Below are 14,291 nucleotides of genomic sequence, written 5' to 3' on the forward strand. Positions count from 1 at the left end.
AATTCCAGCTGTGCTGTCATGTGTCTTTTTCTCAGGAGTGTCTTCCTTCTAACCACTCTCCCATCAAGCTTAGATTTGTGAAGTGCTGCAGAGATGGTTGTCCTTCTGGCAGGTTCTCCAATGTCAGCCAAGGAACCTTTTAGTTCTTTCAAAGTAGTCATTGGGTTCTTGGTCACCTCCCTGACCAAGGTCCATCTTGCCCAGTTGCTCAGTTTGGTCAGATGGCCAGCTCGAGGAAGAGTCTGGGTATTTCCATATTTTTTCCATTTCCTAATGATGGAGCTCACTGTTTCAACACTCTATAAATGGTTTCATACCCTTCCCCAGATCGATGCCTCCTCACAATGGAGCTCTACAGATAGGCCATCAGCCATGGCCCAGAAAGTGCTTGAAAATCAAGTTTCGTTCCACTCATCGGGGGGGGGGGGGGGGGGTAGACAAAACCTTGATAATATGATAGTATATATCCAAATACATACGTTTGAAAAAGTTATCCACTCAAATAGCTGCAGTTATTGTGCATTTTCATCTTGAAAATCGATGCATTCGCCGCGTTCCTCATTTGAACTCGGATCACGTGTGGGCCACATGATGCCTCGACAGCCAATAGATCAGCTGACATCGTATGCAAATTACGTCAGACTGTCACGTGACCAGCTAAGTTGTCCAAGGTGGAAGCTTCCTGCAGGGAGGAAATCACCGGCAGCTGATCGGTAATTTTTGATGAATATGGCCAGTGAGGACGCTCCCCCGTGTATTATTCACCAGGACAATGGAGCGAACAAAGAAGTCAAATGTTTTGCGTCTGTAAGATGGGATAAATGGAGAGAAAGTGTCAACAAATGGCTCGTCTTAGACGGTCACGACGTTTAGCCGAGAGTGCCAGTGTAAAGATTTCAAGTTACCCCCGGGGGTAGCTTGAAATCGATTTCATCCGACCCCCTACGATTTCAGATTACCCCCCTCCCCCCCAAAACATTTATTTATGTTGTTTATTTACAAAAAAATAGTAATTTAATTGATATTGAAAACTAATTAGGGAAAAACCATTGACCACGTGATAGCTTTTAAAGAGTTTGCAATGAATTTTGATTTTATTATGAACGATTTTATTTTAATATTGCTATTAATTGAAATCAGTATTTCTCATACAGTTATAGTTTTTGCCACAATTTTATGAAATCCTTCTTCGATATAGTTGATACAAATAGACATACTGGTATATATTTTAAACCAACTCAGACTATATTTACAATTATGGAAAACAATGCAATAAAATCAATGGAGAAGAAAGGCAATGAAAACAGCTTATTTTTAATTCACAATTTCGTTGTGGTGGTGGTAGTCGTATGGCAGCTTAGCTGCCGGGGTAGCTCTAATTTCTTGAAGCGTGACTGTGTCGCTGATGCAGTGCCCCTCTACCAGTACACACACTGGAACTGGTACTCATTTCACCGACCTTGGAAGGATGACAGGCTGAGTGCGTAGCCTGGTGTTGGCTCAGTGGTTAGGGTGGTGGCTTGGGATCCTAAGGTCCTGATTAGTGGTTCGGGTGGTGGCTTGGGATCCTAGGGTCCTGAGTAGTGGTTAGGGTGGTGGCTTGGGATCCTAGGGTCCTGAGTTCGAGCCCGTCGGCCACTGAATTAATACACCGGGGGGGTTGACTCAGCCTGTCATCCTTCTGAGGTCGGCGAAACGAGTCCCAGTTCCAGTGTGTGTACTGGTAGAGGGGCACTGCATCAGCGACACAGTCACGCTTCAATAAATTAGAGCTACCCCGGCAGCTAAGCTGCCATACGACCACCACCACCACAACGAAATTGTGAATTAAAAAATAAGCTGTTTTCATTGCCTTTCTTATACATTGATTTTATTGCGTTGTTTTCCATAATTGTAAATATAGTCTGAGTTGGTTTAAAATATATACCAGTATGTCTATTTGTATCAACTATATCGAAGAAGGATTTCATAAAAATGTGGCAAAAACTATAACTGTATGAGAAATACTGATTTCAATTAATAACAATATTAAGATAAAATCGTTCATAATAAAATCAAAATTCATTGCAAAGTCTTTAAAAGCTGTCACGTGGTCAATGGTTTTTCCCTAATTAGTTTTCAATAACAATGAAATTACTATTTTTTGTAAATAAACAACATAAATAAATGTTTTGAGGGGGGGGGGGTAATCTGAAATCGTAGGGGGTCGGATGAAATCGATTTCAAGCTACCCCCAGGGGTAACTTGAAATCTTTACACTGGCACTCTCGGCTAAACGTCGTTTCTGACCGTCTAAGACGAGCCATTTGTTGACACTTTCTCTCCATTTATCCCATCTTGCAGACGTAAAACGTTTGACTTCTTTATTCGCTCCATTGTCCTGGTGAATAATACACGGGGGAGCGTCCTCACACCATATTCATCAAAAATTACCGATCAGCTGCCGGTGATTTCCTCCCTGCAGGAAGCTTCCACCTTGGACAACTTAGCTGGTCACGTGACAGTCTGACGTAATTTGCATACGATGTCAGCCGATCTATTGGCTGTCGCGGCATCACGTGGCCCACACGTGATCCGAGTTCAAATGAGAGAACGTTGGGAATGCATCGATTTTCAAAATGAAAATACACAATAACTGCAGCTATTTGTGTGGAGAACTTTTGCATACGTATGTATTTCAATATATACTATCATATTATCAAGGTTTTGTCTACTCCCCCCCCTCACCCCCCCCCCCCCCGATGAGTGGAATGAAATTGCACGATACAGCTTACGGCTGATGGCCTAAGACAGTTCCTTGGACTTAATGGTGGAGTTTCTGCTCTAACATGCCCTGTTAACTGCGGGTCCTTATATAGAAAGGTGTGTTTCTTTCTACACCATGTCCAATCAATTGATTGGCCACAGGTGGACTCCATTCAAGTTGTGGAGGCATCTCAAGGATGATCAAAGGAAAATGGATGTATCTGAGCTCAATTTGGAGTGTCATAGCAAAGGGGTTGAATACTCATTAACACAAGACATTTCAGCTGTTCAATTTTGAGTCATTTGCATAAAAAAATTATAAAAACATTTTCACTTTGTCATTATGGGGAATTTTGTGTCGATCAGTGACAAAAATATTACATTTAATCCATTCTAAATTCTATCTGGAACACAACAAAATGTGACAAAGGTCGAGGGGTGTGAATACTTTCTGAAGGCACTATATATTGTACAAGGGTCGGTACAAAATTAATGCCTCTTATTCTGTATCTCAATAAATATAATTACAATGAAAACTAGAAGGGAACTCCGTGGAGCGCATACCCCCACCTTGTAATTTCTAATCCACGAGAACATATCTGGTCCAACACATTTTTCTAAAATATCATGCTATATATATCGTGTTTGAGCCCTATCTTATTAGTCAAAGGTGAAGAATCACTTAAAAAATTCAAATCATCAGATCCGGATCTGGATCTTCACCAAAGTCTAATCAGTTCATCCTTGTCACACACACATGTCCACCAAAATTCATCTGGATCCGTCCACAACTTTTTGAGATATCCTGTACACAGACAAATAAACAGACAGACAGACAGACAGAAAAGGGGTGAAAACATAACCTCTTTCACCTTTGGTGGCAGAGGTAATTACAGGGAATATGCATACAAATGTGACAAATGAGTTATTTTTGCACAAGGTATTAATTCCAATGCACTTTCACAAGCACATCAATCAGACTTGTTTTCGGGTATTACTGCGGTTGCAGGCCGAACACTTCGAGGCTGTTTGTCGATATTGTTTTTTCCGCTATTGAAACGCTTTACCCAATGTCTAATGGTGCTCACATCAACAGTTTGTATCACTGAACACATTCTTTAAACACCTTTGAATATCAACTGGAGGAACATCTTCCACAGTAAGGAATTCAATAACTGTTCCTTGCTTCGTACGAACATCTAACGGGGCAGCCATTTTGAAAGCGTGGTGTGGTGATTTTATGTGACTGATCACAGTACCGCTCAACTTAAAATGGGGGAAAAATACAAACTTTTAATCGTGATCTCGTGTAGCTTTCCTATGATGCTTTGGTTACAAAATGAAAAATAAAAGGCATTACTTCTGTACCAACCCTCGTATATGTGTTTATAATCTTTCAAATTGAACTTTTATCAAAATTAAGGAAGCAACTAAGAAAGCATCTATTTTGAAATTACAATCCCCATCATCCAGATAGCAAACATTTTTCAAACGGTTCATCCATGTACAAATTTGACATTTATTTCTACAATAATGCACAGAGATGAAAGTGAGGTCAAAATATATATATATACATATATATATATATTTCTTTATATTTACCGGTTTCTGAAAATTTGTTATGAAATCACATTAAAGAAGCACAGATGATCATCGCCTTTCGGTTTAAACACACTTTACAAACTTTATGTACAACGAGTGCTGCAAAGTTTCTTTTACGCAGGTCATTCACACCAAATTATTGTTATAAAACAAAGCAAACAAATAATTCAAAATGAAAATCATTCTTCCCCGAATTGCATTTCTATGCTTTTGGAAAAAAGAGAAAAGAAAAGAAAAACCAAGAAAAAAAACAATAAAGCTGTTGCACGATCATTTTAATTCCTTGCTTTGGAAAGCAAAGGAAAAAAATAAATAAGGATTTAAACCAACAGGGTGGAAGAGTGCCGGGCTCGGGATTAGCACAGCACAATCCACCAGTTATTGAATAAGCCCAGCGTGACATCAAGATTTTGGCATTACTGCAGGAGCACAGCAGTTGAAGTTCTGCCAATCAACAAGCTCTCCCTCTGTTGGTCCCTGTGTTCAGGTTGTGATGTACTCCATCAGGAGCACAGCGGGATCAAATCTGCCACTCATGACACCCCACAGGGGCAAGGCCAGCTGCCATCTATCGCAACTTCGAGGCAACGAGAAGAGAAAACGAAAACGCGTCTAATGGACAAGCATGTCCTCTTACAGTTGCAGTGCCGCCTGGTTTCCCCCTTTGAATCACGTTCCAGGTGCAGTTCCACCAAAGTCCATGCAGAAGAGATTCCGACTATGCTACAAGTACTCAAGTTCCAAAGCGTGGTGCAGTGCCATCAGGTCTGAATGGCTCGAGATCCTCCAGAAGGGCATGTTGTGCTGCCAAATGAAAAAATAAAATAAAATAAAATGACATTAAAGAAAAAAAATCAGACGACAAAAGCTCGCACCACAACTTTTACCTATTTCATTATAATGGTGATTTACCTCCGTCAACTCTCAAAATGGAATCTAACTAGAAAATCTTGAAAGGTTGTGAACAGCAAGTAATGGACAGAATTGTGTTGAAATGTTTCATACGAGTGCTGAAAAGGATTATGGAACATCAACGGTGACAGAAAAATAAGCAAAATGTTTCATTCTTCAAACTGCCCTTTTGCAACATTCCACATCGTCACCTCACACAATGTGATGGTAAAGCACCTAAAAAGTGCCTCTGATACTGTGGTACCTGTTTGGAAGCCTGCTCCTCATCCCGCCCATCACCAATCACAACATATGTGACTTTCCTGCCAAACCTCGAGATGATGCGCTCAAAACAGCTTTCTTTTCCTGCAACACAGTAAAAGTTTTAATACAACTTACTAGAACCACCTTCTGACCACAATGCTCTCAGAAGCGCCTCCAACCGACACTACTGCTGTTAGTAGCCCCCGCCCTCTCATCTCCACCAGCTTCCAAAACCACTGTCAGCACTGCCCATCACCAAAATTGCCATAAGTATCCTCCTCCAACTCTCCTAGCCCCACCACCACCGCCCAAGCCACTGTAATCCCCTCCCAACAAAATCACAAACTATCAGTAAAATATAAAAAGGCCATTCTTTCCCACTCTTCCCTTCAGGGCTTCTCAAGCATGCAGTGCACAATCACCTTGTGTCATCCCCCATTATGACCCATGATCTTTATCACCCTCATTAGCCCTTCCCAACTCAACCATCTTACTTACTGGGTTTTTTTTTTTTTCCTTCTTCTTCTTCTTCTTCTTCTTCTTCTTCTTCTTCTTCTTCTTCTTCTTCTTCTTCTTCTTCTTCTTCCTCCTCCTCCTCCTCCTCCTCCTCCTCCTCCTCCTCCTCCTCTCTCTCTCTCTCTCTCTCACACTACCTGGTTGTGTCCAATTGTTGCCCCGCTAACTCTGTCAGTTCAACCTAGCTCTTGTCATCAGTCACTTGATTCTGGAATGTATCAGAGAAAACATTGCAGAGTGTATAAGATCTATAGCTTAGCTAAGACCTGCCAAATCAATGTCCACCTTTAAAGTAAGTTGTTATTTATTGACCTCAAAAGATTGTGGATGTTATTTAGCCAAAACTGCCTGAAGCTGAACTTTTTAGGTATGAGATGCAGAAAATGAATGGGTGATGTGCTGGGTGCTCTTCACGAATAGCCCAGGTGAGGATGTTCAATTTACCTCAATGATTCAGATTTTGAAGTTATGCACCTTTTCTGCAACAAGGCCCAGATTTCACAGAAAGGATGAGTGCATTTTTAATGCCTCCTCTGCACTATAGCCTGCTCGTTGTTTAATGTTAACAGATGCTCCATTTTCCGATGTTGGTCAAAAGTCGACTAAAGCCTCACACAATCAGCAAGACACACCCTGCCAATTGCACTTGTATTAGTCATTGTGCATTCACAATGTCAACAACAAAGTATCATCTCATTTAGGTCTCAAACATCATCACCGAGCTATTTATCAATGGCTCTGCAACGGCAGGCCACTGAAGAAAGAGATCACAAAAATGCCCAATGCCCATGACTTGTGATCGTCATATGCGGGTTTCCCATTTTCTCATGGTGGACTTTACAAGGGCAACATCACCCAACTTAACACTCTGCAGTCTATACTGCCCAATACTATCCCATAAATGATGCTAAGGGGTGAACTTCCAAAGGTAACTTCTCATCCCCTCTCCTCTTCAAAAAAGAAAATGGTGTTCTATTTATGATGACATGTTCATGCTGAGACAGCTGGTGGAGAAGAGGTCTGAGGTGCAAGGTGAGATGGCATTGGGATTTGTGGACCTGGAGGAGGCCTACAACACTGTCCCGAGAGAGATGGTGATGGCGACACTGAGATGGATCGGAGTGCCAGAAGCAGAAGTTAGGTTGGTGGAAGGGATGTAGAAGGGAACGAAGGGAAGAGACTTGTTAGTCCTGGAATGTCTGAAGAGTTCATCGTGAACATTGGTTTGAGGCAGGGAAGCTCTCTCAGCCCAATCATGTTTATCATGGTGATGGAGCTGGTAAGTAAGAAGGTGTGTTGAGGGGTAGTATGGGGAAGATGCTGCATGTGGATGATCTGACTGTCATCATGGAGATTGGGTAGGAGATGCAGGAGGTACTGGGGGAGTGGAAGGAGGAATTTGGGAAGCATGGGCTGAAGATGAGTATGGAGAAGACAGGTGATATGGGTCGGGCAGCAGAGAAAATAAATAAATATCAGGATAAAGGGGAAGATCAGGCAGGGAAATAGGTTTGAGTATCTGGGAAGAACAGTGACCGATGATGGTAAGTCTGAGGCAGAGGTGCGGAGGAGGATTCAGGTGGGTGCAAATAAGTGGAGGAGGGTGGAGGGATTAATAGCAGACAGAAAGATATCAAGAAAATTGAAAAGGAAAGTTGTGATGTCATGTGTAATGCAGGCCCTCCCTTTACAGTCTGGAAATGGTGGCACTGACAGAGAGACAACAGAGGTTGCAGGTTTGCGAGAACAACTGGGTCAGGAGGATTGCAAGAATGAAGAGGGCGGATAGAGGGAGGGTGGATAGAAGGAGGATGGATGAACTGAGAGGAGACTGGTATGCAGATGAGTTTGAGGGGAGATTGGTGAAATGCCGGCTGAGATGGGCTGAACACTTGGTGCGGATGGAGAAAGAGAGAATGGCAAAGAGAGCAGATAGGTTGAGGGAGCAAGGTCGGAGGAAAAGAGGTATACCATGGTTGAGATGGGAGGAATGTGTAATGAGGGATATCTGTAAGGCAGTGGTGGTTGGAGAGTGGAGAGAGTTGGCTGAGGATAGAGGGGGTGGAGGAATATCATGGTCAAGGCAGGGCAGAAGCGTGGTGCCATTGGACCTCACCCCTCATAATGGGAGGAGGAGGAGGAGGAGGAGGAGGAGGAGGAGAAGAAGTTCACCAGGAAGTGGTGATTAACACAGGATAGACCTTGTCAATGTATGATTGTGCTGTACATCAGGTGCTCTATATAATAACGGGGCTGCCTCGTGCTTTTATCTTACTCGAAGGGACAAAGCTTTCTATGCAACTTGATCTCGTCCTTGAATAGAGACGTCACATGCCCATATTGTGAACAGAAGGTACAAGGTTGGATGAAGAGCCGAACAAACTTTTCTCTCAAGTACAACATGGTGCTCATGTTTGTAGAGTAAATAGGCCAACTTGGAGCAAAGGTGACTCAGCAGGATAGCTTTTTTTCCAATGATAAGAGCGACATTGTGGTCTCAACTCTGTTGAGAAGTTTCTATGAAAGTGGAGAGCAACCAATTTTGAGAAAATTTTAGGAATAAGCAAACCTCTCTCTCTTTCCGCGAAATCCTGGTGGCGTCTAATCAGATCTGTTTCTGATGTATGTTCCCCCTCCATCCCCTCCCTAACCTCAAATGGCTGCACAGCTGATACCGCATGTGAAAAGGCTGAATGCCAAAACTTGGTGTTTGCATCTAAATCTTGTGTCAGAAACCCATCACTTTCTGGACCGAACTTACCCAGTCACACCCAACTGTCCCTGCACTCTGTGTCCTTTTCTTCTGACAAAGTGGAGAGCTTGCTGTCAAACCTCAACTCAGATTCTGCAACTGGTCCAGATCAGCCCACGTGTCCGAAAAACCTGCTCCTCTGCTCTTGCTCACCCTCTCTCTGTTCCATTCAACCTCGCATTTGCTCAATGCCATCTGCCTGGAAATTAGCAAACATTCCCGCCCTGCATCAAAAAGGTGGAAAAACAGATCCCCGCAACAACAGATCAATCAGCCTTCTCCCAATCATCAGCAAGGTTATGGAATTCTTCATCGCTTCTGACATTAAATCCTTCCTCTTCTCCAATGGCTTGATTTCCGACCATCAATTTGGTTTCACACCAGGTCACTCTTCCCTGGATATGCTGCTTCTGCTCTCCCAACAATGGATGGAGGTACTCAATGCCAGACATGAAATTAGAGTCATATCCCTAGGCATATCACATGCTTTTGACACAGTCTGGCCCCCATGCCCTGCTCACCAAATTCTCTTCCGAAGGTATCCAAGGCTATCTCCACTCATGGCTCACAGACTTCCTCTCCTGTAAATGGAGTTCTCTCATCCTCTCTTCTGTCCAGGCAAGAGTTCCTCAAGGCAGTGTTGTGGGCCCTGTTCTTTTTCTGGTTTTCATCAATGATCTCTCCGACTCTGGAAAATCCTCAATATCTCTTTGCTGATGACCCCACTCTTTGCCGTACCATTCAGGTCAGGTATGGGAGCATGTGCCAGAACAGCGCGTCGCTGCGTCCACTTTCCGCCGGTACTCCAGGGGCCTCCGTCTGGCCATCCCCCAGGCAGATGCCAGGCCCATCCCCATCTCCTTGAGATGATGGTCAACCTGCTGCAACCACGAGGCATGTGGTCGGCAAACTGGCCTCCTCCACTCATGAGACTCCCTCGCTGAGAGAATCTGGTGAGCAGGATCAGCGTCAGGAAAACGAGCCACATGTCCATACAGCCGCAACTGACGCTCACGGACTATGCAGGTAACAAATCTCATCCGAGTTTCTCTCAGCAACGCTCGTTGGACACAAAATCCGACCAGCGATAGCCAAAGATTCTCCGAAGAGCCCTGGTACCAAAGGAATTAAGTCTCCGTCTCAGATCCTTGGTCAGAGTCCAAGTCTCGCATCCATAGAGCAAGACTGGAAGTACTAAGGACCTGAAGACTCAGACTTTCGTCCTCCCGCACAGGTACCGGCAGCGCCACACCCCATGATCCAGTGAATCCATGACTCCCCAGGCCCGACCCAGACGTCTATTGACCTCTGACTCGCAGCCAGCAGAGACATGAATATCACTGCCAAGGTAAGTGAATCTCTCCACGACCTCAACATCCTCACCACAAACAGACACAGACAGGGCAACAGCATCCAAGATGTCACCGAAAGCCTGGATCTTAGTTTTGACCCAAGAAACCCGTAATCCCAGCGGCTCCGACTCCTCATTCAGCACCTCGAGGGCCCCCAAAAGGATGTCTAAAGTCTCCACAAAGATGACTGCATCATCTGCAAAATCAAGGTCCGAGATCTTGACATTCCCAAACGATGCACCACAGCTAGATCTCTCCAACATCCTCCCTAAAATCCAGTCCATACAAGTGCTGAAAAGTGTGGGGGCCAGTACACACCCCTGACGAACTCCAGTAACAACTGGAAATAAGTCAGAGATGGTACCACCACACTTCACAGCACTCTCAGTACCAGAGTAGAGTTCAGACATCAGATCGATCAGTTTTGGTGGCACCCCACGAAGACCAAGAATCCTCCAGAGGACATCCCGATTCACTGAATCAAACGCTTTACAGAGATCAACATAGGCTGCAAGCAGCCCCTGCCGAAACTCTCGTCTGCGTTCGGTGAGGACACGAAGGGCAAGGATACGGTCAATCGTTGACCTCTTTGGTGTAAAGCCTGACTGCTCTGGACGCTGGTGCTCAAGCAGATGGTGGCGAACCCTATCAAGAATTATCCGAGCAAAGACCTTGCCCGGCACTGAGAGCAGCGTCACCCCCTCGGTAGTTGTTGCAGTCTTGGCGATCACCCTTCCCTTTCCAGAGAGGGACAACAAGGCCCCTCTTCCAGTCAGTTGGGATGATGCCTGTGTTCCAGGCAGAGCACAAAACTGCATGCAACGACACGAGTACAGCATTTCCACCAGCCTTGAGAAGTTCAGCATGGATGCCACAGATCCCTGGAGCTTTGCCCCGTTTCAACTGGTTCACCGCAGCCCGTGTTTCCACAAGCGAAGGTGGACCACAGTTGATTTGAGGGTCAGCAACAGGGATTGTAACACCCTTGACATCCAACTCGACAGCTGGGGGATCAGCCTGGTACAACCGCTCAAAGTAACCGACCCAGCGGGCCTTCACTTCAGACTCCTCTGTCAAGAGCCTACCACTCTCCGCTCGAACTGCAGTGCTCCGAGGAATGGGCTTGGATGAACGCAATGCGCGAATTCCCCTGTAAGCGGGACGAGAATCACCTGTCCACAGGTGATGCTCTACCCCCTCACAGATTCCTCGCACATAGGCCTCCTTGTCCACCCTCAGTGCACGTACAGTTTTATGCCTCAGCTCCCTGAACAGCTCAGCTCTGCCATTCAGCCTGGCCCTGCGACTCTGGTCAATGGTATCCAGTGTCCCTTGAGAGACAAAATTCTTCTTTGCCCTGCGGTGAGCTCCAAGACATCCACCGGCAACATCAAGGACGGTGGTCTTGAAGGCACTCCACAACTCTTCAGGACCCCCCAAAGCACCCAGACCCCCCAAGTGTCCACCCAGCCTGTTCGCAAACTCCTCAGCTACTCTCTCATCCCTGAGCTTGCCAACATCCAGCCTAGGCTGGGATGGTACCATTCTCCAGGATTTAAGGTGCAGCTTTAGAGTTGCTACAACAAGCCTGTGGTCAGTATTGAGGAACTGAGCACTCCGGTAGACCCTGCAGTTCTGGATCATCCTCCAACGACCGTCAATGAGGACATGATCAATCTCCTTTGCCACACCGCCAGCGTTGGAATACCAAGTCCAGCGATGAGCTTGTGGGCGCTGAAACCATGAACCAGCCACCCTAAGTCCATGACTTCTTGCAAAGTCAAGGAACTTAGTGCTATTCTGGTTCATAGTTCCTGACCCATGGGGACCAACACACACCTCATAACCGTCCCTATCAGTTCCAGTCGATGCATTGAAATCCCCCAAGACTAGAAGTGTATCTCGTCTGAGGCACTGATCAATCACAGACTCGAGCGTGGCGTAGAATGCATCCTTCACAGTGAGATCACTCGCCTCAGTCGGAGTATAAACAGAAACCAGGGAAATGACACCTAAGGAGTGACGAATCCTTAATCTCATAATACTCTCGTTGACCGGTGTTACCTCAATTATCATTGGGGTCAGCTTATTGGACACAGCTACAGCAACTACTTGGGTATGGTAACCATCAGAGCGACCAGACCAATAGTAGGTGTAACCACCCACCATTATCTCGCCGCAATCCGGTCTCCGAACCTCAGAGAGAGCTGCAATCCCGATGTCCAAACACTTGAGCTCAGATGATAACAGAGACAGGTGATCATCCTCTCTTAGGGATAGGACATTCCAGGCACCCACCCGAAGGGACCGCCTCAGGTTAACCCAAGGAGACCGCCGTCTGGTGGATGACACCTCAGCACCACTCCGACACACTCTCCCAAAATCTGACCCAGGGATGTTACCCCGTGGTTTCCCTCCTATCATCAAGGATCGTGGGTCCCGAAGGCTTTGCCCCAATCTCGTCATCCGGTGAGCTGCCCTGCGAAGGGAAGCTGCACAGGAGGTACTCCCACGGAGTGGGTTTTCAGATTTTTTTGCGTTTTTGCGTTTTGCGGAATGAAGGGTTTTACGGTGGCCAGAGTGCAAATCCTGCCACCAACCTCCTAATGAAAGAAACCCAACTGCAGGAGGACGTCCGCAGACACAGTTGGGCACTAGAGATGGATGGTCGTTGGCTCACAAAGAGCTCCTCCACCCTTTGACAGGTTTTGTTTTTAATCCTGCTGGGTGTCCATATCCAAACACCCTCCTCACCAGAAAACCTGGTGGGGGAGACGGTTTAGTCGCCGACAACCCGACCATGGAACAGGTTAGTACAGGTTTACATGGTACCTGTAGCAGGTCACAGATCGAACCTGACCTGACGTACCATTGGTCATCCCTAATAGTAGCAAGCAGCAGCTTCTTCGCTCTCTGCACATCTGGATAAAATCACAAACTGGGCCAACACGTGGAACATGTATCTCAATCCTGACAAATCTCACACTCTCACTTTGCCTCTCCGAGAGGACCGTTTGTACCCCCCCCCCCCATCAACTTTCTCAACAATCTGCTGGAAGAAGTCCTTTCATTCAAGCTTCTGGGTCTCACTATCGGCTGGGATATCTTTATCTTTCCTGGGAAAGCCACATTTCCAACCTGGCCTATCATATTGCCTGGTGTTGGCTTAATGGTTCAGGTGGTGGGCTTTGGATCCTAGGGTCCTGAGTTCAAATCCCACTCAGCTGTTGAATTAATACCAGGTGGGGTTAACTCGGCCTGTCATCCTTCAGAGGTCAGCAAAATGAGTGCCAGCTTGCTGGTATACCATGTCGGAGTGGCGACCCGTCCAGGATTGTGCCCAATAGCCAAGGACACTGCTGAGGCAGCACCAACGCTCTGCACAGAGTATGGTCCCTATCTCCTCCTCCTCCTCCTCTCCTCCAAAGCCAGTTGCCGACTGGGGATCCTCCATCGTGCAAAGTCCTGCCTCCGCCCACCTGAGCTTCTGACCACATACAAAGCTTCCGTCTGCAGCCTGATGGAGTACTGCTCTCCCCTATGGGCTGGTGCTCCAGCCTCTCACCTTTCTCGGCTTCACGCTGTGCCAAGGCGTTTAGGACCATTGGTATCTCCCGTGATGAGGCTGCGTCTTGGGGCCTCTCACTCTCTCACCGCTGGCAGGTCGGTGGTCTTCTACAGTCTCCTCTCTGGTCTCACCCCCCCCCCCTTTTCTCTGTCTGCGATATGTCCCACCCATATTTCCGCAGGGCGCTCAAGGTCCGCCAGCAACCACCTGCTGGTAAACCTACCAAAATCACGAATCACTGCTCACCTTCACTCTTTCATTCCTCTGTTTTCCCTCCTTTGGAATAAACTCCCACACTCTTTGTAATCCCATTCTTCCCTCAAGGCCTTAAAAACAGCTGTTCACTACCACTTCTTATCTTTTCCTGTCCAAAACCTCTATCTTTTCGATCCCCGTTAATCTACTCGTGGGGAAACTTAGCATAACAATTGTGCATTTTGTGAGGAAAGCACCAAATTTGGCACACTAGTAGCCTAACATATTATGAACAGATTTGGATATTGGGCCATCTCAAGTTCAGCCGCTGCTGGCTGTGGCAGCCATTTTTCAAAATGGCCACCAGTGGTTACTATAATTTCACTCTAACATTGGTTTGAACATT

General features: G+C 46.0%; 1 protein-coding gene across 15 annotated transcripts in view; it reads right to left on the minus strand.

Annotated features, from left to right (window-relative positions):
• Positions 1 to 4,025: 4,025 nt before the first annotated feature.
• LOC147012704 (protein phosphatase EYA4-like) overlaps positions 4,026 to 14,291 on the minus strand; it is a 243,284-nt gene continuing 233,018 nt past the window's right edge. For all 15 annotated transcript variants that reach the window (XM_085853787.1, XM_085853791.1, XM_085853792.1 and 12 more), the window contains 2 exons: positions 5,504 to 5,604; positions 4,026 to 5,151 (listed from right to left, as the gene is read on the minus strand). In XM_085853787.1, coding sequence (XP_085709913.1) covers positions 5,071 to 5,151; positions 5,504 to 5,604 — 182 coding nt within the window. In that variant the 3' untranslated portion in view covers positions 4,026 to 5,070. The remainder of the gene's footprint in view (positions 5,152 to 5,503; positions 5,605 to 14,291) is intronic.

This window comes from Eptatretus burgeri, chromosome 14 (genome assembly GCF_056783735.1).
Source record: "Eptatretus burgeri isolate ZD-2024b chromosome 14, Ebu_testis_v1, whole genome shotgun sequence".
Taxonomy (NCBI): Eukaryota; Metazoa; Chordata; class Myxini; order Myxiniformes; family Myxinidae; genus Eptatretus; species Eptatretus burgeri.